Here is a 27,292-nt window from a genome sequence, read left to right on the forward strand (position 1 = left end):
CCGAGCACTCCCAGCTGGGCACGGGACTCCCCGACGGAGGTAAGCCCCATCCCATCAGCCCACCCGAGGGATGGAGCGGTAGGAAACCCTGGGGCAGGCGGCTCCTGGGAGGGCTGAGGAACGAGTACGGAGCGGTGTAGACATCCATGAGTGTCGCCAAGTTTGGAGGAGCACAGAGAGAGGCAGCTGCCTGTCCTGGGGCCGGGTTTTGGGGAAAGCCGAGGGCGGGAGTGGGCTGCTGGCCCACCGTGGCTCTCAGGGTGCTGGGTACCTCGCTGTGTCCTTTCCCAAGGGGCACGCGGGGTTGTGCTGCTGTGTAGGATGGGGCTTGGAGGAGCCTCAGGGCTTTGGTTGGCGCCATGGGTAGTCGGTGAGAGAAAGGCACCGTCCCTGCTCCACTAAGCCCTGCAGCGAGAGGAGGGAGCACACGCCAACCCTCCCTGCCCGTGTTTGGTCTCGCCACAGCAGCTGTCTGTGAGGGCAACCCCTCTTCATCCCAGAACTGCGAGCTTGGTGGGAGGAAGGGAGCTAGAGCATTTGCCAGTGTGTGTCACCTCCTGGCTCTTCTCTGTCCATCTGTCCTGTGCACTGGAGTGGCTGGTGGTATGGGGTAAAGGGTGAGAGGCTCACCTCTCCCACCAGCACAGCCCCAGAGGTGTGCAGGATCATCCGAGAGTGACAGGGTACCGCAGACCAGCGGGGGGGATGAGGGTCACCCCCATGGTGCTACAGAGCAGGCTGATCCCAGGGACCTGAGAGGACGGGGGACACTGGCTGCTGCATGGGGGCAGAGCTATGCAGATGGGTTATGTCAGGACAGAGTGGGGGATTTATATCCAGTTTTCTAAAAGAAACAGCCAGGTTTGCCAGTGCAGTTCTTGGCATGCCTGTGTGCCCTGCCTCAGCATTCTGACGGCCATCCCACAGCCCTGCTTCCTCCCTGCTCCCTCCCCTACTCCAGGATGCTCAGAGCTGCCATGGTCCAAGCCTTAGTGGGCTCTGCAGATCTGGACATGGATCTCATCCTGCTGGAATGGGCCTGTTCCTTAACCTGACCTTCCAAGTGCTGCCTGAGATATCTGACTGACCATTGCAGTGCGTCAGCAGCATCTGCAGCTTCAAAAGTTAAGGGAATTTAAAAAGCACTTTTATTTCCCTAACTCACCCCAAAAATAATATATCATCTCACTGAGCAGTTTCTCTTCTCCATACCTCCTTCTGGGTATCAGGGCTCTGACCAGCGGGCAGGAGCTTGCTCCTAGCATTTCCCAAAGAAATTACTGACCACCTCTAGTCTTCTGCTCCCCAACCATCTTCTGCATTCCAGCCTGTATCAGTGCAAGGAGGACAATGAGGATGATCCTGGAGCCCAGCCTTGTGGCCCTCAGCACCTGCAAGGTTCCTATAAGTCCCTTGTGGTCCTTGTTTCGTCCAGGAAGTAGGTGGCCACTGGGACATGCTTCTCTCCTTACTTCAGGCCTTGTTTTTTCTATTTTTTTCCATGCACCAAAACAGGAGGGTGCCTGGCAAGCTGAGTGGAAAAAAATCCCTTTTGTTAATGAACAGAGTGGTCTCCTTCCTTCCAGCCTTGAACTTTCCATCCTGGGCAGGGGTCGTCCCACGTGGAACCACTGCTTACCTGGTGTCCAGGATGGGTCCCAGGGCTTCCCTAACACTCCCAAACTCTTTCACAGTGAGTGGGCTGGAGCAACCCTAAAAATGTGCACATGGCCTTCACTGGCCCATGTCAAGCCTCCCAGACGCCCCCCAAGTAGCACCAGCCATGGCTGGGACACAGCTCCAGGGATCAATGGGCATCTGTGAGTCTGGGGAAGGAAAGAGGTTTTACACTCATTTTCAGTGCCCTGGAGTGAAACAGATGTGCCAGCTGTGACTTTGGGTCTGGGCATCAGCTTCCCACAAGCCCCATCCAGTTGAGAAGATCCCCGCTGAGATCAGCAGCACTCATTCCAGGTGTTCCCATGGACTGCCCACCGTGGGATATCCCCTCTTTCTCTGTCAGAGAGAGCCACAGACTTGCCAGGCAAGGGCTGGGGACAGACTGGTTTTTGGGGGTGAAGCCTGTGTTTTGCATTCCCTCCAAGCCCAGGTTCAAGGACCTGGGGCTTCCTGCCCAGCCTGGAATGGGAAGAGTCATCATGTACTTCAAATATAGGATTATATCAAAAAGAAAAAACACTCATAAAACTTACCCTGTTGACATCAGAGTGTAATGCTTTAGTAAACTGTTTTTAGACAGCCTGGCTCCTCTCTGGTTCCCAGTGAGGTCACCCACAGGCTGTCCTCCCTGTTCCCCAAAATCACTCTTACTGGAGGTTTGGAATGAGGGGAGAAGAGGCAATTGGATGTGTAGGTTCCCCATGAGCAGCGGTCACCCCATGATTTCAGCAAGTGGGTGCCAAAAATGTGACTTCCCCCGAGGCTTGGGTGGACCCTCAGAAGTGGTGATGGGGGTCCTGGGGAGTCAAGTGGGACAGTGGCTTGTCCAGGGTGCCTGCCTATGGATAGGGAGCAGTAAATGGCCTGGGGTACCCATACAGGACATCTCCTGTCTTCTCCAGGTTTATCAACTCCATGGACCCTCCTCAGCTCTTCCGTTCCTCCACTTTTGGAAATCTCACTGATTTATTCAAACTTTCTTTTTTATGGTCCCACCACATGTTTTAAGGTCATAGCTCAAAGCAGCTGGAAGAGTTTCCAGCTGATGGGAAAGAACAGGAAAAATGCTGAAAAGGGGGGAGAATGGTAAACTGGTATCGTGGGAATCAGGGAGGAATATTCTTGTCTCACTCTTATATTTAGCAACAGAGGGCTGTGGGCAAACATAAAATATGTACATTCCTGCAGGATCACAGGACAGGGTTAAGCTCACCCCAAGGAGCTCATGTCAGGTTGAAGGCTGGGCAGGAACAGGGTTTGGGAGGCAGGAGGCTAACAGTCTGTATAGCTAAAAAAAGCTCAAAGCACAGACTGTTCACAACAGGCATTGGCCCAGCCCAGCCCTGGCTCCCCAGGGCTGCTCCCTTGGCCCTTTCCAGGTGCCGGGCTCCAGCTTGTCTCCTTTTTGGGAGGCCAGCTTCCCTGAGCATTAGCATCACCCCCAGCCTTCAGCTGGGAAACTCCTGTGAACTCCTCACTCATATCTGTCCACTTCCCAGGCCTCACCTGGGCATCCCAAGCCTGGTTTGCTACCAGACCCTTCACCACATCCTATCTCCAAGCCTCCTGGAGACATGGAGCAAGGAGAGTGCCCATTGAAGTGCTCTCATTCCCAGATCAGTCCTTCCCTGAGCTGTCTTTGTCATGCCCATTGCTTAGTCAGATATTGCCATGCTGCACAGGGGTGGAACATCCCTCAGTTTTTTCCTGGGGTAAATAGAACAGAAAAAGGGAACTCAAGTTTTTATGTTATATTGACCAATATAGCAAAATATTGTTATATATTGTCATATGAGAATATTTTATATTATTTTATGTTGATAGAATATTAGTATATTTCATAAAGTATATTCTAAATATGTTCTATAAAGTCAGAGAACTCACTTTGCCCTTTTGTAAAGCCTTTGCTTTGCAAAGCTAAGCCCGAAGCGAGGGCAGCTTTGAATTCTGCAAAGCCAGGCTTAAATCCAGAGGAGTGGAACTATGGTGGCTCTTCCCAACCCCAGGATGAGGAGGATGCAGGTTTGCCACCTGGTTTGTCACCCATTAGCTGTTACTCATCCTCAGGACAGACCAAACAGGGCCTCCCAACCAACATCAAGGTGGGATGGGAGATGTTTATGCCCCAAGCTGAGGATAAATTCCCATTTTCCATCCTCCCTCCCCAGGGTGTGTCATCCATTGTGCCAGTTGCACATCGCTCCAAGCAGTACCTCTGGGAGCTGCCTGGTGCCCAACGGCTGCACTTGGCTGCCTGACAGCTGGACAGACAGCCAGTGGCAGACAGAAAGCATCCTAGGGAAGGGAGGGTGCTCTCAAAAATTGCTGTGAGTGGAGAAAGTCATGGGGCAAACAGCATGGTTTGGAGGTGGCTGAGCCCATCATGTGCCTCCCAGACAAGGAGAAAGAAAAGCAACATTCATCCATAACTGTGACTCACTGGCTGTGGAAGGGGCTGTTGTGAGCTGTGAGTCAGCTCAGGATGGCCCTGTGAATCCCTGCTGCTTCTTTTGCCCAAATCTTAGCTTTCTGGTAGTTGTTCTTCCTCTTTGCTGTAGGCAGGCAAGGGAGGGAGGATCTGGAGTCACCAACTGCTTGTGGTGCCATCCCCAGCCATGTTAAAGCATGCTCCCCACCCATTTTCATGCCATAACCCCTATGCAGTGCTGCCCAGTGCAGTGGCAGAAAGAGTGAGGGGCACAAGGAATTTCCCATTCTCTTTCCCAGCCTCTGCCTGGACTTCAGCAGGGCTTCAAGATTTTCATCATCCCATCCCACAGAAATTTCTGAGCCCACCAGGGTCATTTCCTCTGGGAGCTGGGGAGAAGAGAGGGAAGTCTTGGCCCAAGGTAGATGTGGCTGAGAAAAGCCTCCTGTCTTGCCCTGCAGCCCTGGGAGGGGATGTGAACACACACTTCCACACCCCCACAGCCCCCACGCCAGCCATGTGTTCCCCCTGCACTAGAAATAGAACAGGCATTTATTTTCTCTATAAACATCACTCTGCCGGGTGTTTCTCATAGATGGAAAAGTCAGAGGATAACAGCAGTGGGGAGGGGGAGGAAGGGCAGGGAGGGGGACCTCTGGAAGGATGGAGGGGAAGGGGAGGAGAGGAGAGGAGATATTTCATCTCTAGAAAGGAGAGAAAAAAGAAAATACTCATTTTCTTTGCAGACAGTTTAGTATGTTGACCCCAGATGATGTCTTTCCCCCTCCACACTGTGAAAGCCCCTCCCTGTCTGTGGAGACACTTTTCTCTGCCCCTCACAGCACCCAGCATTGCCAAAAGCCAACCCTGGCCATGGCCCTTGTAGCCCCGTGGGGTAGAGTTCTGTGGGTGCTGTGGGTGTTGCCCTACCAGCACAACTAAAGCCAGATCACTCCAATTTACACATTTTGCACCCCAAGTGCACGTTTTAACATCCCTGTCCCTGGGCACTGGATGCTGCTGTTAAGGCCAGCAGGTAGCTCCTGGAAGGGCTTCAGCACCCCCACTTGTGCCTGTTCTTCTGCCACAATTTTGGCTGATAACTCCCACCATCTTGGCATGGCAGGAGCCGTTTGACACCAACGAGGCTGGGAAACATCAGAGCCCGGGCTCCTGGAGATGTGCTCCTCTCTCTCTAGCGGCGGCTGAGCTGTTTGTTGACAGCAGGAGAGGATCACTCCGGTAACAACGAGCTATTTCGGCGAGGCTTTGTCAGTCCCCCCGACAGCTTCTGGAAAGGCTCCTGCCCCTTGCTGGGGCTGGGGATGGGCTTGGGAACAGGCACTGCTGGGCAGGCAGGAATGGGATTCAGGGATCTGCAGGTGGGATGTGCACCCAGGGTGTCCTGCTCCCCAGTAACCAAGCCTCCAGCACAGGCTTTCCCCAAGGTCCTCCTGCTCCTCCAGCACTGGACTGGCTGGGGTTGTCCCCTCATATGCCACCACATGCCCTCCTGCAGCTCTGCAAGCCCCTCCCTCAGTGGCTGGGAAGCAGCTGGGGTAGGAAAAGCTGGGAGAGTGGGTGCCAGGATGCAGAGCTGGAAAACCTGCCAGCCAGTGAGACAGGGGAAGGGGGCTTGGGAGAGAGAAGAAGAAAGAAAAAATAGAACAAAACCGGTCTTGGGATGGTTTGGAAATCACGTCCTCTGGGGCTGATAAAATATTTCCAGACCAACTTCTCCTGGCAGCAGGAGCCTGAGTGAGACTGAGTCACACTGCAGGGGACGGCACAAAACTCTCATTGAGCCTCCTGTTTCCCCAGGTCCTCCCACTTCCCCCCCCCTCCCCCCATTTCACTTCTCAGGGCAAACACTCCAAACATTGCTTCCAGTTTGGGCTTATTCCTTAAGTCCCTTTGGAGCCATTAAGCCACCTGTCATTAAAAGCTCTTCATCCCTGCTCCTGCTTACACGAGGCTTTGGGGGTGCTCGCCTGGCGGTGCATCCCCTCCAGCTCTTCCCAAAAGCACTGTGACCTTTGTGGGGGGTTGCAGGCTGGCTCCCAGCTCCTTGTCCTCCCTTCCGTGGCTCTGCATCTGGCTGAGCAGGAGAGCTCAGGAAATACCATCAGCTTTCAGGCTGCTTGAATCATCATAAAACCACGCTGGATAAATGATGGAGCTCCAGAGCCAAGCCTCCTGGACCCCGCCTTACAGCCTCCAGCTATCATAGCTCCTAATGCTGCTCCATAAGGATGGGGAAAGCAGGCAGAGGCAGGCCACAGGCACCGGGCAGGGGACTGGGGGCTGGCAGGACACAGGAGGCAGGACACAGCCAGCCCCCTCCCAGACAGCACAGAATTAGCAGGGGGCATGTTGTAATGTTTTCCCCTGACCTCAAAGTGCACAGGCTATAAAAAGGCTGTTTTTCCCTCAAAGCTGTCAGGCAGGAGGCAGGGGAAGGTGAATAGAGACCAGCTGGGCAGGGGAACTGGGAGAGTGACTGAATGCATAAACACAGGGGGAGGCATTCAAAGCAGCATGGTGCAGCCAGAGGTAGGGGCCAGCAGGGTGGGATGGGGGCAAAGCAGAGTACCCCAGCCCAGGACTCTCCTACTGCACCCAAAACAAGGGTAATGGCCACTTCTGGCGGTCAGCAGTCCTGTGAGGGTAATTGCCCATGGCTTTGCTGGCCGTTTCTTGGTTGCTGCTTTCCAGCAATCTCTGCTGGCCAGCACTCTTGGAAAGCACCAGCACCAGCCCCCAGGAGCCCTGCTGTGAGGGAGGGCCAGGTGGAGAGTGGGAGGCAAGAACCAGAGCACTCATTCCTGTATAGTCAGGGTTGGAACAGCACCCTGAGCCCTGGCTCAGTATGTGAGAGCAACAATCACTGTCTGGAGTCACTGGGAGTGGAGATAAAGATTAAAACTCCTCCTCTGCTGACAGCTATCACAGCAGGGATGGATCTGTGCCCATGACATCCCCTCCTGTAAATCTTGAGGCAGAACCCCAGGAACAGAAAAGCAGGGAGAGGCTTTCCTGGTGCAGGCATGAGGGAACCATGATGTGTCCATGACGTCCCCATTGGGCTTGAATGCCATTGCTGCAGACCAAGTCCAGCTCATCTCCATTGCACTGGGATTTCCTCACTATGGAGACCTGGATGGGTGCTCAGCTTGGGTCTGAGGGCATCTCTGAAGGCAGAAGCTCCCCAGTTGTGCCCCCCGGCACCTCCTCCTCCCATCAAAGCCCCAGCCCTTTAAAGCAGAGGGCTGCTGTGTTTGCCTTTAGCCTCCTTGCAAGCTGCTCATTTCCTCTCCCGACCATAAATAAAATCACACCATAAAATGAAGGGAATGTGGAACATAATGAAGCCTTTCTCCAAAAGCCCATCAGATTCCTTCCTGCCCTGGCCTCTCCGCCCTGCGTGGGGACAGGGACAGAGCCCTGGGAGGCTGCAGGTCTCATTGGGCATCGTAGAGCCAGGCTGGGGACAAGGGAGCTTGAGCCCCAGGACCACCCACAATGCAGGAAGGAGGGCTGATTCTGCCCACCCTGCCTGTGCTGGGAGTGTTCCATTCATACACACACTGCAGTGGGAACAGGCGCGGTTCAAACTGCTGAGCAGCAAAACCAGGGCTGGGCAGCTGCCCCTGAGACCCTCTGGTGTTCACATCCTGCTGAGCCCCTCCAGTGTTGGCATTCCCCTAGAACTCTTCCAGTGTTTTCATGCCCCCTGAACCCCTCTGGTGTTCACATTCTCCTGAACCCTGCCAGTGTTCACATCCCCTCAGCCTGTCCAGTGTTTGCATCTCCCCAAATCCTTCTAGTGTTTGCATTCCCCTGAGTCCCTTCCATGTTCACATCCCTCCAGCCCCTCAGGTGTTTGCAAAGTGTGTGGGTGCAGCACAATGTGGCTGGCAACAGGTGACCCAGCTACCTTATAAAGTCATTTAAATTTGAAAAAAAACAAGCCCAAACTACTCAGAGGGCCTCAAAATCAGCTCCTGAGACTGCGGAGAAGTGCAGCAGGCTGGCCATGGGCTGTCCCAGCAGCATCCCAGCACCGGGCACACTGCCGACACAGAGGCCAGTTGTTGGCATGGGACAGCAGGAAGGAAGGAGGGCAGCCCGTGGGCTGGGCTGCACCAGCGGCCGCACAAGCCCAGGGCTGTTCAGGCAACAAGGAGCCTTCACTCCCCAGCTGTTTTTGCACCGTTGGAAAATCGGTGTGGCCGGGGCGGGAAGCGGCTGCAAACACAGGGTGTCTTTCAAGGGGGCGGGTGTGTCAGCACGGGGCTCTCCTGGTTATTAAAGAGCTGCTTTAATGAATTCCAGTCCCCTCCCTGCAAACACAGCTGGCCATCATCTCTGGCCCCCACCGGCCCCTCGCCATAGCCTGAATGGAGCCTTGTTTAGCATCCAGCACCTCCCCTGCTCAACATTCCTATTCCCAGGTAGGGTTTGCCTTGCTCCTTCCTCCTCAGCCTTAGTATCCTCCTCCAGGCAAAGGGATGGGAGTTTGTACAGCCCCTCAAGGTGTTGTACCCCCAACACGCTGAAGCATCTCCTCCTACACGCCCCAAAATGCAGCTGGCTGTCCTGTGGAAGGGCTGGGGATCCCCTATGCTGGGGTAGGAGCAGGCAGGCAGGGAAGCATCCATCCACCGGCTCATGTCCTCCTGCACACCCAGGGGATATCTCCTCACTCTGAAAAGCTTTCCTGTTTGGTGCTGGTTCTCTTTGCAAACCCTAGCACTGAGCTTTCCAAGTACTTCCCCTTGCCTGGGCTGGGAACTGGCTCCTTCATCCTCCTACGTGCTGGAGAGGAGGTGGGAGAAGTTTGTGTGCTAAGATGTTAAAACATGGAAGAGAGCCCAAACTGGCCTTGCTAAACCCCAAACACTCTGGGAGGCCCCAGCTCAGAGCCCCCTGGGATGGTTATCGCTTCCCCATTGCAGTGCTGCACAGCCCCAGGCTCTGCTCCCCTATGTCAAAAAACTCCCTGAACACCATAAAAACAGAAACAGGAGAGGCCAAACCCTCAGTCTTTTCAACTGGAGGAGAGGGGAAGAGGGCCAAAGCATGCCAGGGCCAGCATGTGGCTGGCGGCTGAGGCGGATGCCGGGACAGCGCCGGCTCACACAGAGCCCTTGCTTGTTCACCAGCCCCGGAAGGAGCCAAGCACACCCGAGGCCTCACTCCCAAACCCCTCTTTAGAGCTTTTGGCTCATCTCCTTGTTTTTTTCAATGCAAAAAAAAAAACCCAACTCCAAATGACACTGCAGTCTATAATCTGCTGGCTGCTGGCTGGCTGCTCGGAAACTGTGACAGAGGCTCCTCTTGCCTCGTCAACGCCTTTCCATCGGCTTGGCAAGGCAGGGACGGTGATTTCCTGCGGGACACAGCAAACTGGGAACATCAGTTATTTTTATCCAGGGCAAGTGGGATGTCCAGGGTGCCCACTTGAAGCCATGGCTAGGACATGGGGTCATGTTGCTCCCCGTAACAGGAGAGGAAGGGCCAGCTTGGGCTTCTCCATCCAGGGATGAGAGTCAGCTTGGGGCACAACACCACCTATGGCATCCTTAGATCACTGGGAAAGGTCCTTTTGCGGCACAGGAGTTAACCCTCATGGGGCGATCCCAGGATGCTCAAATGAGCCTAGCCATAGATGGGAATGAGTGCCTGGATGTCCCAAGTGATGGACTGGGATGGGGCACCCTGTGCCATGAAGGCTTCTCCAGGGTGAAATGCGTTAGAAAAAAAACCAAACAAACTGTGTTTTCTGTGTCTTTTCCCACGCGAAGGGCAAGGAAGAGGGAAGATGGGAGTGAGAAGCTGCTGGTCCTTTGCACAAGTGAAATGTCACAGGCCAAGCTGTGTTCACATCCTGGCTAGGCTGTTGAGCAAGGTGGAGAGTGGCCCTGAAATAAAGCAGGAATTTGGGAAGACAAACAGCAGTAACTCACTTGGCTCTGCTGCCACAGAAAAATCCCAGAACCTCCTGGATCTGGGCAAGGGTCCCTCCTCCTCCCCAATAAACAGCACCACTCCCCTGGCATCTGCACATCAAGGAGCTTTTTATTAATAGTACTTTATGAGAGAAGGAGAAGAAAAACATTCTGGCATCTTCAGGAGAGTGGAGGCAGGACAAAAAGATGCTGAATGGAGGAGCTGATGCCCCTTGGCACACTGGAAAACAAGCTGGCCATGCTGGAGCAGCCTCAAACCATCATCCCCACCAACCACAGTGAGACACTGCCAAGCCCCTGGTCTGGCACAGAAGTTGCTGGTGGGTCCAGTCCAGTCCAGCCAAGTTTTCCCTCCTCATGAGAGAAGCTGCTCAGTATCCCTCTGCAAACAAGTTTTTTGAATTAGGGGAAGCCACAAAACTGAAATGTAGCAAAATCTCAGTGGGAGCTGGAGCACAGAGCATGCACGCACAGGGAACCTTCCCAGGAGCTGCCAGGACATAATGTCCATGGACGTCTCCAGGGACCCCGTGTGCATACATGTGTGCCTGCGGCTCTCCAAGGAGGGAGAGCCCCTTTTCCGCTGGGCCACGTCAGTCTTGCTCACCAAACCCCAAGACAAGGCAATGATGAGAGCCCCAACACCCACCACCCTTGGCCACTGGGCAAGGCTGATTTTGACAGGACCAACTCCCAACTCCCTCCTTTCCCACTCCCAGGGAAGGAGGGAGTGGGTCAGGGGAGGACAGAGTCCTGCAAAGAATAGCACAGCTCCTGTGAGTCACTGGCTGGGCTGAAGAGGACAAGGAAGCCAAAGTGCCCCATGCCAGCAGCAGGCATGAGGGCCAGAGAATGAGCAAACACCCTGATAGCCCTGCCCTGGGCTGAGCAAAGGGCTCAGTGTTACAGCAAAGGCCAGATATTTCCATGGTGCTATTTCCTCCCTGCCCAGAGCGGGTGCAGTGACAGTCCTTGAGACACTCACGTCATCCTTCCAGACCCCAGGGGAAAGCTGAGGCACTTTTTCAGCTGCCAGTGGCAGGAAATGATTTTTTGTTGTCTCCAGGGCAAGGAGATCTCCCTATTCCCAAAGGTGTCAGAAGAGCATCCCCTACACCAGGCACCAAAGAGCTCAACTCCAAAGAAAATGTGATAAGCGAAAGCAGAGTGCTCTACCTCTGTCCCTGTCAGACTACCCCTTGCCATCACCTTTACAGATGGGCTCTTTCCAAACCCTCAGTGACAAGGGCTGTGTCTTGCTGGCCTGGGTTTTCACCAGCCTGTGAGCAAAGCCTGCATTGCCTGTTCCCACCGCTGTCATCAGCACAGAAAGTTGGGCAAGAGGAAAATGCAACCGAGGGAAGCAGCTGGAAGGGCAAACATGAGTGTTTACACCCAGACCTCACTGTGCAGTAGGCTGTTTTCACCCTGGTACCCGACCTGCACCCCTGCCTCCTCCAAATAGGGAATGGACTTAAAGCCAAATGCCAGTCTCATTGTCCCGTGGAACGTCAGCAAAGCAAATCTGGGACCCCAAACTCAAGTATGTGTCAGTAGCAGGGTGGACTTGTTAAGTGCTCTAGTGAAGCATAGCAAGAAAGCTTCACACATATAAACCCCAGCAGAGCCTGTGACTGAAAAATGGACCAAAAAATGTGCATTTCTCCTTTCTCCCTGACATATCTTCCCAAAACATTTCCAGCTTCCAGGGCTAGAGTGCTTAAGCATAGAGTTTTGCTGCAGGCTGAGCTGGAGCCAAGCAGGATGGGTGGCTGCATGTCCCACCCACATGCACTTAACATGTGTGCAATGCACATGCATGCATTGAATTGGCTAAAACCTATAAGCAGTCAAAAATTAAGCCTCGTTGCTCCCTGTGCTCTTAATCCTGTCCTCTCCCGCCTCTGCCCTGTTACACAGTCTGCCATTTCATGACTGCATGCCATTGTGCTGAGTCCCTCCAGGGCTGATATATACTGGGTGTTGAACACGGTCCAACTGCATCTCCAGGCGCCTGCTTTGAGCCAAAGTTTCTGTACCATCTCACATCCACATATGGATCACTGGGACTCACGTTTATTCCTCCAGCACTGAGGAGAAACAGAATTTACTTAAAAGGTGGTATGGCACTGTCACAGGTTGCCCAGAGAAGCTGCGGCTGCTCCATCCCAAAGAGTGTTCAAGATCAGGCTGGATGGGGTTTGGAGCCACCTGGTTTAGTGGAAGATGTTCCTGCCCATGGCAGGGGGAGTTGGACTAAATGAGCTTTACTGTTATTTCTAGCCCAAACCATTCTGTGATTCCTCTAGGAAAATCAGAAAAACAGACTTCACATGGATCTTTCTGTCCAGGCTCCTTGGCTCCAACACCCTGTCACAGGGAAAACAGAGGAGGGCTGATGGGTTTGCAAGAGGTGTGACCTTCTTTTTCCTTTTTCTCCTCAGCCTCTTTCTTCGGGGACAGCTTTGTGGAAATGCCACTGGCGGATGCCTCACGCACGGTGCGCCTCCACCTGCAGCTGTACACCAGCCAGGGGAGTGGGCTGCTCTTCCTGGCCGCTGGGCAGCCTGACCACCTCCTGCTCCAGCTGAGAGCCGGTAGCCTGCAGGTCAGCACCCCAGCTCCCTAATGCCCCGTACATGATGGGGTCTGTTGGTCAGTTTGTGGGTCATCCAGTGCAAGAATGAAGGGGCAGCCCAGCTGCCAGGACCCCTGCCAGGGGATGCTAAGAGTACAAGAGAAGAGTGGACAGTCTTGGGAGAACTGGTTAAATACAGAGAAACAGGCTTCATCTAGGGAAGCTCCTTACCCACTGCCTGGTGATGCTGGGGGAGATCACAGGGACACTGAGACACTGGCACCCCATGTGCATTGCATGGTCAGATGCGGTGCACAGCATCTTTGGTTGCAAGAGATTAGTGAGAAGAGGTAAGAGATAAGAGGATCCAGAGAAAGAATAGTCTCCCTTCTCCCAGTAGGGACATGGGAAGCAATCAAGACAGAGAAACAAAATTCCCTGTCGTGGTTATGGTGTTGGCATCCATCATGAAGGAAAAGAGCAGGGAGTATCCAAAGCCCACATCCTGCCTCTCCTGCAGCTTGGTCTGGGCCACCAACCACATTAAAGCAAAGCAGGAGAGCTAGCAAGTCACTGGCCGAAGGTGTCCCTAATGCAGACCATGTGGCCCACAAGCTAACCTTCTATTTAGGCAGGCTCCAGGCTGCTGCCTGCTGGGAGCAAAGCCTACTATTTCCCCTGTCAGTTCCTAGGCAAAGAGCTGGAAGCAGCCCAGGTTGCAGAGATGGATGGCAGTGGGCAGGATGGAGCAGGGAAGGAGGAGCCAGCATCTGGCAGGGCTGCTCTAGTTGGGGGGAGAGGAAAAGCCTGACTAGGGGACTGGGAGATGGAGGATCCCAGCCCTGACTCTTGGGTTTTCTGAGAATGAGTGAAAAAGGAGAAAAATTCAGACAGCGGGACAAAGAGGGAATGTCCATGGAGGGGGATGAGGGAGCAGCACATCCAGAGGTGGGGAAGTGAACTGAGAGACCAAAACCCTTGTGAGCCCGCTGGCTGTGGGTCCATGCTTCAGCAGGTAATTCTGGCGGCTGGAGAGGTGTCACCTGAAAAGCACTTTGTGTCTTTTCCTGCAGGCCAAGCTGCAGCTGGGCTCAGAGGAGGTGACCTTGCAGTCCCCAGCAGGGCTGCAGCTTAATAACCTGGCAGTGCATGATGTGGAGCTGCTGGTGGAAGATGGCAGGATGACACTGACCATCGACGGCCTCTTCAACAGCTCCACAGACATTGCAGGGCCAACAAGGGAGCTGGACATTCAGTATGGCCTCTATGCTGGTGGGACAGGCAGCCTGGACATGCCATACCTTGCTAAGGCCAGCTCTCCCTTCAGGGGATGCCTCCATTTGGTGACATTCAACGGCCTGGATGTCCTCTCCCCTCAGTCTGCTGATGGCAGCTCCAAGATCTTCCACCACGTTCAGGAAGGGTGCAGCCCACAGTTCTCTGCAGAGCCCGAGGACCCATTCGGGTTCCCAGGGCCACTCTCCTACATCGCATTTCCCACGTGGGATGCCAGGAAGGAAGCGACCATCGAGTTTGTGATAACAACGAGCATCACCCAGGCACCCCTGATCTACCATGCAGGGCTGGAGAATGACTTCTTCTACCTAGAGATCTCCAACGGCCGCCTGCGAGGGTTTGTGGAGAAGGGGAATGGCATCATTGTCCTTCACAACAACGTTTTCATCAGTGATGAGCAGCAGCACTACGTCAAAGTCTACACAGACATCCACAAGTTTGAGATACTGATAGATTACTATGCTTCATCCACATCCAACCGGGGCATTAACAACTACCTGGACCTTCAGGGAAACCTCTTCATTGGAGGTATGAATGAAAAAGCTTTGCAAAGGCTGAGGGAGCATCACCTTGCTTTCATCTCAGTGTGGACCATGACCAACCACTCATTTGTTGGCTGTTTGGAGGACCTGCGGATAAACCTGCAGAGAAGGAGCCTTCAAGACGCTGTGATCACAAAGGACATCACAACAGGCTGTGGGAAGCAGGACCACTACTGGGACTATGAAGAGGTGTATGAACAGGATGAGGCACCTACCTCCCCAACCCCAAACGTCTGGTCAGGAGCACCAGGCCTGGTGGTGGAGCCGTGCCGACCTGACAGCAGCTTCCCACCTGCCTTTGCCAACATCAGCAGCCTGCTACATGTCAGCCCCCTTATCGTCTCTGAAGGGGGCATGGCCTATCTGGAGTGGAAACACGCACAACCAACAGTAGACTTGAGCCTGGCAAACATCCGTCAGTCCCAAATCCTCTTCAGCATCACCAGTGACCCAAGGCATGGCCAGCTCGAGCTGGACATTCCTGGGTCCAGGAGCAGAAGGAAGTTCACCTTGTTGGACATTGTGAATCGGAAAGTGAGATACGTTCACGATGGCTCTGAAGGCCCTATGGACCAGCTGATGCTGGATGTAACAGTGACCACCCAGCAAGGGGTCCCAGAGTGCTTGCGGCAGGGGCAGACATACCTGCTGCCCATCATGATCAACCCCCTCAATGATGCCCCACAGGTCATTTTTCCTCGTGGAAGCCACATGACAATCCTGAAGCACACACGGAAACACCTGACCACAGACATCCTGCAGGTCCTGGATGATGATACATCCTGTGATGACCTCGAATTCCAGGTGCATGGTGGCCAACAGATGGAGGAGGGTTATGTGGAGTTTGACTTCCACCCTGGAGTGCCCATCGAAGAGTTCTCCTGCAGGGAACTGGAAGCCGGCAACATAGTCTACGTGCACCAGAGTGGGACAAACTTACAGCTCACCTTGCAAGTGAGTGATGGCACAGTCCCAAGCCCTATTGCCACCCTGAGGATCCTCGCCATTGACCCTGAGATCCACCTGCGCAACAACACCGGGCTCTCCATCTCCCAAGGAGGGTCCGCACGCATCAGCACAGCGAACCTGTCAGTGGAGACGAATGCTGTTGAACAGAGGGTTGCCATCCTGTACGTCCTCACAGAGCCCCTAAAGTATGGTGAGGTCCAGAAGCAAGGGAGCATGGGAGGGGAATGGAAAAGAGTTGAGTCTTTCCACCAGCAAGACCTGGAGCAAGGGCGCATCCAGTATTTTAGCACAGACCCAGAGCACCGGCTGGAAGATAGTTTGGAGAAACTAAGATTCGAAGTTCAGGTGGGGCAGAAGGTCTTGCCAAACAACACCTTCCTCATAAGGATTAAAAGAGCCACCATTAAGATGAAGACCATGGTTCCCCTCCAAATGAAGAACAAGTGGCACAGAAATATCACCAGCAACGAGCTGGAGGCAATGCTGGAAGATCCAAATTCTGCCCCAGTCCCCTTTCACTATATTATCATACAGGCTCCCAGAAAGGGAAACCTGGAGCTGCTTGGCAACAGGCTGACCGAAGGCTTTGGATTTACCCAAGATGACCTGCAGAGAAACCACCTGAGCTACAGTGTGACCATCAGGAACTCCCAACAAGCTGAGGACACCTTCCAGTATCGCATCCATGCCGGCAAGCAGCACTCTCCCATCTATACCTACACGATCAGCATTGGTGGGGATCCCGATGCGCCAGTGCTGACCAATGTCCTCTTGACTGTGCCAGAAGGAGGACAGGCTGTTATCTCCAAGGATCACTTGTTTGTGCAGAGTGTGAACAGCATGGACTACCTCTATGAGGTGATTGAGGGGCCAGCACATGGGAGGCTGGCCTGGGCTGCATCCCATGGCTGGGCCTCCAGAGAGGACATCACAGAGTTCACCAATGATGACATCCTCCACCGCCGGCTGCTATACCAGCACGATGACTCTGAGACGCTGGAGGATGACATCCCCTTTGTAGCCACCAGGCAGGGTGAGGGCAGCACTGAGCCCGATGTGGAGGAGGTGAGGGGTGTTTTCAGGGTCTCCATCCAACCCATCAATGACCACATCCCTGTTCGAGCAGTGAACAAAGTCTTCAATGTGGTGCGCAATGGGCAGCACCTGCTGACAACTGATGACATTGCTTTCACTGACAAGGACTCTGGCTTTTCTGACACACAGCTGGTGCTGACAAGGAAGGACATCTTGTTTGGCAGCATTGTCTCTGTTGATGACAGAAGCCACCAGGTCTATCGGTTCACACAGGATGACTTAAGGAAGAAGAAGATCCTCTTTGTCCATTCAGGGGCTGACCGGGGCTGGATCCAGCTACAGGTCTCGGATGGTCTCCACCAAAGCACAGCACTCCTGGAAGTGCAGGCATCAGACCCCTACATCAAAATAGTCAACAATACTGGTCTGGTCATCCACCAGGGCACCCGAGGGAGCATTGACTCCTCTGTTCTCAACCTGGAGACCAACATGGACATCAGGTCAGATGAAGAGATACGGTTCCTGATAACAACCCCCCCAAGGTGGGGGACCATGCTGAGAGGGGAGCAGCCGGTCATGGCCTTCTCCCAGAGGGATCTGCTCGCAGGAGAAATCTCCTACCACCACAATGGGAGCAGGAACACCCGGGATGAGCTCCAGTTCACTGTAGAAGCAAAGGAGGTGTCAGTGGAGGACACGCTGGCCATCAGCGTGTTCTTGGACACCCATCCCAGCCCCCTGAACATAGTCAATCACAAGGAGATCTATGTCTTTCAGGGGGAAGCGGCCAGGATCAAGGAAGAGTACTTACTGGTGAGTATTCCCCATGCCTGCATCACTTCCCTGTTTACCAAATCAGGATGGCCACCCATGGGACTCCATTTTACTGCAACCATCTCAGAACAAAGGTCTCGTGTCCATGTCAGGCTTGCCCAGGAGCACAGGGTGGTTCAGGCATGGCCTCAGCATGAAGGTGACTCTTGGCAACTCATCCCACAGCAAAGCCTTGAGGGATTGAATGCACAGCAGGTAGGCTGTGGGGCAACCCAACCTCAGGCATCACACTCTTGTTTTGTCTCTTCCATGCTCTCAGGTGACCCACGGAGAGATCCCTCCCCAAGACATAGTCTACCTGATGAGCAGGCCCCCAGCCTCTGGCTTCCTGGCAATGCTTCAGCACGGCCAGAACATGAACGAGCAGCTCAGCCTGGACCCCATCCAGTCTTTCACCCAAGAGGACATCAACAATGGCAGAGTCCTCTACATTCACTCCACGCCCAATGAGGAGCATGACCAATTTGTCACAGACATCACAGCTCGTGGTGCAGACCCTCTGGAGGGGGTGGTAGTAAGCCTGGTTGTGCTCCCCATCAACATCCCCTTGGATGTCCACAACATCACAGTGCCAAGAGGTGGTTCTACTACCCTCTCCTCGGGCATCCTCAGCATCCCGAATGCTTACTACCCGGCTCTGGGCATGGAGTTCAAGGTGCTCAAGCCCCCACGGTTTGGCACTCTCCTGAGGATCAAGCAGCCTGAGGACAGGGAGCTACATAGCTTCACCTGGAGCGAGGTATAGCACCCCTATGTGCCTATCTGCACACCATGGTGCTTTCCCAAGGGTTTGGGGAGAGCAGAGGGGTGTGCTCTAGCCCCCAGCCACACTGGGAGGCTGAGGAAGGCTGCTTCTCCCCATTAGAGGGTATGAAGGGGCTTGGGGTGGTGGGTTTGCCCTGTGGACCCAACAACCAAGGTGTGTTTAAATGTGCCTGGGGATATAGGGTGGGGATGCAGGCACAGAACCCACTGGGCTCCAGGTCTATTTTCTGTGGGGATTCAGCTCCTGTCCTGTGGATCCACCCCACAGGGATGCCCCATCGCGAGAGGTGGGTTGCCAGCATCCTCCATGGATGGTGCAGGGCCCCCTTCCCAGGGGGGCCGTTGGCCTGTGTCCTCTCTGGAGGGTCACCTGATCCTCGCCCCGTAGGTGGAGAACCAGCAGATCCAGTACAGGCAAGACGGTTCCCGATCCCAAACTGACAGTTTCACCGTCCTGGCCAACGCCTCCGAGATATCCCGACAGAGCCAGGCCAAGACCCTCTTCGTCACCATCCTGCCCCGCAGCACCAAGGGGCCGCGGCTGAAGGTCAACGCCGGGTTGCAGGTGAGAGTGGGACGCCACGGGCAGGGGCCGCCACCCCCGCGGGCCCGAAGTGCTCGGGGCGTGCCAGCCCAGCGCGGGAACCGCCCTCCGTGCCTGGTCACTCCCCTTGGGGACCTGGGGCTCAGCGGAGCGGGTCTGCCGCCCAGAGGCGGGCGATGGGCGCTGGGGAAAGGAGGCGGATTTTCCTGACGGGGCGAGGCTTTGGAGGAGGCGGAGACTGTGGTGTCCATCCAGTCCAGCTTGTCCTTCCCAGCCGCCGATATGGGGACCGGCCGCGAGGTGGGAGCATCGCCCCGCGGTCCCACTCGCCGCGATCGCTGCCACGGCGACAGGCAGCGCCTCCTCACCCCCGGCTCCCGGGATAATCCCTGGCAGCTCCAAGAGCAGCTTGCCCAGGTTTCGCCAACACAGGCTGGAATAACAACTACTTGGGCAGCTTTCACACCTCTCACACCCATCCCAGAAAAAGGCAGAAGCAAAGAGGGCTCACATACTTCAGCAGCATTCCCACTTTCTGCTTCCAACACTGGTCTCATTTAGGGTCACTAATGCAAAATTCTAGCAAAGAAATTATTGGAAAACATGCAGGCACAATCATCCCCTCACTTCTCAGCTACCCTCACCGTCTCAGGATGGCAGTCGGCTCTTTCTAGACTGACAGCAGGAAAGCAGCCCCTTCCATGAGGATCATCATAGAGTGGCTTTGAGAAGGGTTATGGGAGCCTGGGCTCTGGAGGAGATGTCCAAAGGGAAGGGGCTGTGCAGCCTAGCCCAAGAAACAGCCGGTCTGGGGAGCACCAGCAAAGTTTGTGAGGGTTGCCCTATCCCCAGCTCCGTGCCTGCTCCAGTTCTTCCCTGCCAGCCCCCTAGAAGCTTCCCAGAAAATCCCTTTTGTGAAGCATTAAGTAGTGCCTCTAGAGCTGCCCCATCTGAGCCAAAATAGAGGGAAAAGTTAACCCCTTGGCTGCTGGGTCCATGCCAGCCTCTTTTCCCCATTCCAGAGGCACAATGGAAGCATGGCCTTCCCTCTTTCCCACCCACCATGCAAAAAAAATGTGTGAAAAGACAGAAAAATCTCCCAAAATAAACTCTGAGGCAGCAATCCATCAGCCTTTCCATTGGGATCCCCCCAACCACACAACACACCCTGGGAAGAGTAACCACAGCTGCCCAGAGGGGCTCTGGAGCTGGGAAAGGCTCCCTGCCTGGAGCGGGAGGGATGGGAGAGGCTCAGCCCTGCTGTTTGTGCTCTGGTGAGGGATGACTTCAGCGCTTAAAGGTCAGGACGGGTTGCACAAAGGCTTCTGGGGATGCAAGTCCTTGCAGGGCTGGGGGATAACAGGTTAGGTCTATACCCCAAAGTGGAGCCCCTTGGTAAGGAACAGCAGTTTTTGAGTTGGATATGGAGGAAGGATGGCTGGATGCCACCAAGAAAGAGGCTCCCAGTGCCACACCAGAACACACAGCCACGCTCCCGGCACTGTTCTGTCACCTCCCAGCACGCTCTCCCAGAGAGCAGAGGCGACACAGAGGCTGAACAAACACAATAACCCAAGCAAGAGTGCAGTAGCCAGGCGGAAGGCTTTAATAATTCAGGGAGGACAAGGAGCATGGAGAAGTGGGTCAGCTCCCACGGCATGGGCTCTGTGCAGGGAGCAAAGCTGCTCCAGCCACCACAATTGTCCATTCCCAGTGAGAGCAGTGATGTCCTGGGGCTGCCAGTCCCCACTATTTTGCCCACTGAGCATTTTTCTTGGCTCCAAGCCCTAGATATGATTGCAATTCCAGCTGCTGTGGGTGCTGGGGAGAGGGAGCAGACCAGGAAACTTGGTGCACACACAGCAAGGCTCCTGCCTTAGCTATGTGTCCAGCAGCACTTCCCCCACCCCATCTCTCCAAAGCTGTGTTTTCCAGCCTGCCTCTTACCATTCCACAGGGACTGCTGGGGATTTAATTTCCCTGTCGGCATCCACACCCACTCGAGCAATGTTTTGAGTTAGGCCAGCTGAAAACAGCAGAAAAGAGCTCATTCGAGCTCCTCCAGCACCTCCCTGGGTGTTGTCTTGTGGATTTCCAGGATGCAGGCCAGGCTTTCGATACCATGGGATGCAGTGCATCCTGCCCCTCCAGCCCAGGTGAGCCACGGGGAGGCTCCATCCATGCATGCCATGATTTCAGGACATCCTGAAGGCAAAGGAGAGCTCTGGGGTGTGTGGGCAGAACCTGTCTGGCAGCACAAGGTTCATCCCAGTGGTCTGCCAAGATCAAGATAGGACACAGGATTAGGATCGAGGAAAATTGTTGCCTCCAGCTGGAGATGAGACTCCAGGGCTTTGGAGTGGCAGTGTCCCCAGCATTGGGTGGGCACCCCTGGGTGGGGGGAAGCAGTCCTGAGAAGCTCCACAGTGGCTCTGAACTTAGCCACATACTTGTCATTCCTTGAGGGTTTGCTGGAGAGGCCAGCAGCCTCACTGTAGCCTTGCAAGGGGGCACGGTGGCAGGAGCAAGGAGAAACACCAGCCAGGGAGAGACAAGGCTGCAGTTATCACAGACCCAGCAGCAGTTTGTGGACCCTACTAAAACCCCTTCCCCTGCAAAGCAATTTCTGAAAGCACAGCCCTTGCCCCAGGGCACCGTGCCCTCTTCCACTTTCAGGAATTGGGGCTGTGCAGAGGCACCGACCCAGCTGTGTGGCACGTGCTGGCAAACACGGCATGCAGTGATGCAGGGCTGGGGAGAGGCCAGGGGATTGAGGCATCACCCGGCATATGAACAAGGCACTCTTGTTGGGCTGGAGTGTGCTCGAGCACCCAGGAAACCTGTCTGAGCTGGGATGGGAAAGAGGGAAGAGGTACCAGGGGTATCCCAGGGGTATTACAGCCTCTCCCTATCCCCCAGCTGCGGGAAGGTGCCACGGCTGTTATCAGCTCCCACATCCTGAGCGCCGAGGATGAGGATTCCCCAGCAGAGGAGCTGACCTATTCCATCCAGCCCCCAGCCAATGGGAAGGTTGTGCTGAGGTCAGCACCCAGCACTGCAGTCCAGATGTTCACCCAGGCACAGATAGACAACGGCCTCATCCTCTTTGTGCACCAAGGTATGGCAAAACTGAGGTGCCCCAGCTCCCCTGCACCACCCGAGGGTGATGGGGGCACTGTGTCATCAAGGTGGATGCCAACCCCATGGCACCCTGGCACCCCAAGGCACCCTGGTTGAAACTCTGCCAAGTTCATGGGGGGGCTGCATCTCCTCTGCCCCCCACAAATGCCCTGGTCTATCCTTTCCAAAGGATCCCTGGATGGAGGCTTTGCCTTTGACCTGTGGGATGGTGACAACCTGTCTCCTGGGCACTTCTTCCTCATCAGGGCCCAGAGGGAGCCCATCATCAACCTAGCTAAGAAGCAGAGCCTCACCCTCTGCCCAGGTGGGTACCAGCACATTCCCCATTCTTCCAACGGAACAGCAAATGGGGCTCTTGAAACACCTGCCCCTGCCAAAGCACTGCTGAGATACCCATGGCAGAGGCTGCAGGTGGGTGGCAAGGTGACTGGTTGAAATCCATACTGGATGTGTTTTCCAGGTGCCCTGCAACCCATCACCAGCCAGAACCTGCAGGCAGTGAGCAACAGCCCCGCCAGCTCTGCCACTCTGTACTACAGCATTGAGCAAGCCCCACGCCTTGGTAGGCTGAGCACCTCCCAGGGGAAGGAAGTCAGGAACTTCACCCAAGCCCAGGTGAGATTTCACCTCCTCCAGGCCCGCCAGAACCCCAAGAACAGCCCTTCATCCCTCACCACAGCATGGGGGTCCCAGTCTGACCTCACTGCCACGATAGACGGGCACCAGCCGTGCTGTGACTTTCCCAGCTTTGCCAACAGCTGCTAAGACGGATTAAAAGCTGCTGCCCCAGCCTTGGATTTAGCACTAGGGGAGGCTGATGGAGTTATAATCCCCTTTCCTGGGCCACCTCCCTGCTGCAGAGCCAGCCAGGCTGGCTGCTGCTGAAGGGAACAGCCAAGCACGATGCTTTCACCCATGCTGTAAGAAAACCTTTCTGCCATGGGGCCAAAGTTTTGCAGAGTGCAGCAAAGGTCTTCTTCTATTCTGTCACTCAGAAACACATAGGTTTGCCTACCCTGGAACTTCCTCTGTGCTTTGCTTACCCTTGGAGGATGCTGAGAAAGCTCAACCCTATCTCCATGAGCCTCAGTTTCCCCAGTTACTAGGCAGAAACATCATAGAATCACACAATGGTTTGGGTTGGAAGGGACCTTAAAGGTCATCTTGTTTCCACCCCGCCTGGCATGGACAGGGACACCTTCCACTAGATGAGGTTGCTCCAAGCCCTGTCTAACCTGGCCTTGAACACTTCCAGGGATGGGACATCCACAACTTACCCTGGTAGAGACACACCATGAGCTCTCCATGGTGGCTACCATGCCATGGCTAGTGATAATCTCCATTTCTTACGTAATTAGAGATGGGTTGCTATATCCCAGAGTAAAGATAGGAGCTCATTAAGGGTTTTTTTTAATTTTTAGGTGGATAGCATGTTGATTTTCTACCAGCATGAGATGCCAGACAAACCCTTCTGGCTGGCCCAAGATGCCATCCGCTTCCGCATCGTCACTCCCACAACCATCTCGGATTCCTTCATTCTCCTTGTCTTGATCTCCTTTGAGGAAAAGTGTCCCCAGCGCTTGACTCAGCTATGGAAAAATGCAGGTAAATGTGGGATGGAGAAGCATGGGACAAAACAGCTCTTCAGAAGGGCTTGTTTGGCTGAAGATACTACTGTGTTGTTTTCTATGGTTGATATTGTGTCAACATCTAAAACTACATTCAATTCCTTCCTCCATCATCCCAAACACTCACCAACTTCCCCAAATTGATTCTCATCCCTGGTTTTTCCCTTTTCCCCAAGGTCTCCAGCTCGCAAGGGCTCAGCAGGCTGAGATTGACACCTCAGTGTTGGATGCCTCCAATCTCCTGAGCCAAATTGTGGTTCCTGAGAGGGCTGGATATGATGTTGTCTTCCTGGTGACAGAGCTACCGGCTCATGGACAGCTCTTGGTGGCTGGTATGCCTCTGGAAGAGTCACAGCCATTCTTCCTGCAGTCAGACCTGGCAGCAAGGCATTTGGCATATGCTCATGGTGGGGACAGCATCTCCAAAGACCATTTCAGTTTTAAGGCTTGGCTCCGGCCCCAGGAACAGCAGTCTGTCCGTCCTCCACCAGAAGGGGTTGTCATCTCCGAAGTGTTCAATATAACAGTGACCAGCAGCACAAAGTCACTGCAGGTGGTGAAGCAGCAAAAAGTGCTGCAGGTCCCACCAGGCTCTGTGGTCATCTTGTCCCAGGAGTACCTGGATGTGGCAGACCCGTTCGTGTCCCCACAGGAGATGGTGTACAGCATCCTCCAGAGACCTCTCACTGGCCATCTGGCCAGTGCACACAACCCTCAGGAGCCCATCAACCACTTCACCCAAGCAGATGTCAACGCTGGCCACGTGGTGTTTGTTGCCACTGGGAGCCGTGCCCCAGGGTCTTTAGCCCTGAGTCTTTCTGATGGCCATCACCCGCCCACCCTGACCTCCCTGGAGATCGAGTTGCTGCCTGTGTTGAGCACCATTGCGAGCCCAACACTGCTGGAAGTGCCCCAAGACCTGAACAGAGCCCCCATGTCCCACCATCACCTCCTGGGCACTGCACCACAGGAGGCAGATAATATCCTGTACAGGATCACCAGGGACCCCAGGTTTGGCCAAGTCCTGGTCAATGAAAAGCCATCACGGGGCTTCTCACAGAAGCAGCTGGACCACAGGGAGGTGATATTCACCTTCAGCAACCTCACATCTCCTGAGGATGACTTCCAGTTTCTTGCCATGTCGCAGGCAGGAAACTGGACTGGGGTGGTGAATGTGACTGTCCGTGCCACAGTGAAGACCCATCCAGGCAGCCTGTGGCCCCGAGGCACCACAGCGCTCCTGGACACCAGTGTCCTCGATGCCAGTGAGCTGGCAAACCGCACCAAGAGCATTCCAGTCTTCAGAATCCACAGAGCACCACATGCCAGCCGTCTTGTGAGGATATCCAGGGACCCAGGACAACCCACCACCCCGATCGAGACCTTCAGCCAGAGTGAGCTGGAGCAAGGGCTGGTGGGACTGGAGATGCTGGTTGCTGGGGACACCCACCAACCCCTGCAAAGTGACAGCTTCGTCTTTGAGCTGGTGGCTGCTGGCGTGCCACCAGCACTGGCATCCCTGGAGTACAGCATCGAGCCCTACAATGCTTCAAAATCCTATAGCGTCACCCTACTCATGGCCCCTCTGGCACCTTCACCCCCCGTGCCCCAGGGCACAGCAAAGAGCAGCCCCAATGCCAGTGAGCTGGGCATGCCCCCCACTGCCTGGCTGGCCCCCAGTGCCACCACTAGCCCCAGCCCTGTGGAGGGGGGCACTTTCCTCAGCTTTATCGAGGCCAATATGTTCAGCATCATCATCCCCATCTGTCTCATCTTCCTCCTGCTGGCCCTCATCCTGCCCCTGCTGTTCTACCTGCACAAGCGCAACAAGACAGGGAAGCACCACGTCCAGGGCACCCCTACCTCCAAGGCCAAGAACGGGGCTGTGCCGGACCATGAGACATTCCGGAGGACAGACCCCAACCAAGGCATCCCTCTAACGACTGTCAGTGCCATGGAGGGCAAGGGCACGGGTCCCTCACTGCAGGGCGCAGGTCCCGGGTCACCACCAGACCCTGAACTCCTCCAGTACTGCCGGACTTCCAACCCCCCACTGAAAAACAACCAGTACTGGGTGTGAAGGGCTCAGGTGTGGGAGCATGAGACCACCTGGGGGTCAAGACCCTGCCACAGCACCACCAGTGACCCCCTCCTGGCTCTCCTCCTCCTCCCTGGGAGCTGGCATCCCACAGATGCAGGAGGGTCCTGAGGATACAGGGGCTGCCACTCTGGCCCACCTGGTAACCCCACATCTCCAGGTGGCTTTGGGCAGGGGAGTGGGGCACTGCATAAGCAAGTGAAGATGGGCAAAATACATGAGCATCCCTGGGGAACGCTGACTTCGGGTGCTCATTGGGTCACCTAATGGTGGCCACAGGGCTAGGGGGAATCTGATGGCACCGGTCCCCTCAGAGCCACTCAAGCAGGTCCAGTGATGGCTCCTCCATGGGCAGCACCATGCACCACAGGAATGCTTGCCACAGGTCTTGACACAAGAGGGAGGATGAGGAGCGGCTTGTGTTGAGTCAGGCTGGGGATGAAGTTGCCCAAGTCCTCCTGAGCTAGGTGGGCTGAGACACTGGAGCAGAGGCTCCAACAAAACTCTGTGGCCAATGCCAGGGGAATTCAGGAGTCCCCACCCACTTGGAAAAATACCTGCCTCACTCTTTCTCTCCTTGCAGTGTTTCATCAAGCTGATTGTACGGAGCCCTGGGGAGGTTGCACAACAGGTAGGATGCCCTTAGTGGGGAGGGATGGCCAGAGCTCACCTGCACAGCATGAAACTGGAGAGGAGAGCAGAGAGCCACAGCCAGCATGGTTTTCCACTGTATACTCCAGTACAGCAAAAGTAAACAGAATAAAGTGCCTTTTCCGAGGTGCATCACTGTTTCCCTAAGCCACCTCCCTTGCCAGGCCTGTTTTAAGCTGTTGAGCGACATTTGGAAGTAGTGGACCATATTCTGGGCTCTTGCTCAAATTTTCCCAAGTCTAGAGTCCTAAAATCTTAAATAGAAACTGTCTGAGGAAGGGCAGAGGAAAAACCGAGTGCTGAGCTCAGGATGGGACCCAACAATAATACCCTGCACTGCTCCAGCTGGAAAGCTCATCACAAGGCACATCCTGCTCTCACACTACTAATGGGAAGCTGACATGAGCCTTCAGGGACCACGGTGGACCACTTGCACCCCTCCTCACTACACAAACCCTCCCCAAGTAAGCACCCCCTGTGGTCCTACTCGAAGGTTGTGGCAGAGCCAGGGAATCTTTGCATGGACCACACCAGCAGTTTTCCTGGCTGGGTTTAGGGTCCCAAACCTTTGCTGAGCAGTAAATCACACCTGCCCTGCTTCAGCTGGCAGATGCTGGCACATTCTATGGGCACCCACAGATATCAGTGTGCAGGCAGGCACCCCATGTCCCCCAGCCCCACAGGATGGGGCACAGCAGAGGGAGCCCCAGCACCTCCTAGCCTGCTTGACCCAAAGGGATAGCTGATGGATGTCTCCTCCCCACCTGCAAAACCCTCCTCCTGCCCCATCCAGAGGTGGGAAAATTATGTTTCCTTCTGCTCAAAGGCAAATCATACCCTCTTCCCTCTGTAAAATGGAGCCAGTGTGACTGTGCTGCCTACACCACAGCTGGGAGATTGGCAGGGCAGTGCTGATCCCAAAAGGTTGGGACAACCTCTGTTACCAGCTCCCTCTCCACTTCACAGCTCTGCGCCTTCCCCATCACATTCAAACACATACATTTATTATCTTCCACAGTGAGGGATGGGGGTTGCAGAGAAGCCCTCTATCCATTGAGGGCTGCCTTGGAAGCATCCACTCTGTTTTCCTTCCAAATTATTCTCGTCTTGCGCCCAAGGATTAAATAGAAG

The 27,292-nt window shown here is 54.8% G+C and overlaps 1 protein-coding gene across 1 annotated transcript; it reads left to right on the forward strand.

Annotated features, from left to right (window-relative positions):
* CSPG4 (chondroitin sulfate proteoglycan 4) lies at window positions 1-26,987 on the forward strand. Its single transcript, XM_071568659.1, has 10 exons — window positions 1-39; window positions 12,525-12,688; window positions 13,732-17,313; window positions 17,594-18,073; window positions 18,488-18,664; window positions 21,563-21,761; window positions 21,954-22,088; window positions 22,245-22,399; window positions 23,206-23,389; window positions 23,589-26,987. Exons 2-10 carry the CDS (start codon window positions 12,554-12,556, stop codon window positions 25,490-25,492), a joined length of 6,951 nt encoding a protein of 2,316 aa, XP_071424760.1. The 5' UTR covers window positions 1-39; window positions 12,525-12,553; the 3' UTR covers window positions 25,493-26,987.
* The last annotated feature ends 305 nt before the right edge of the window (window positions 26,988-27,292 follow it).

The sequence above is a fragment of the Pithys albifrons genome, chromosome 13 (assembly GCF_047495875.1).
Source record: "Pithys albifrons albifrons isolate INPA30051 chromosome 13, PitAlb_v1, whole genome shotgun sequence".
Taxonomy (NCBI): Eukaryota; Metazoa; Chordata; class Aves; order Passeriformes; family Thamnophilidae; genus Pithys; species Pithys albifrons.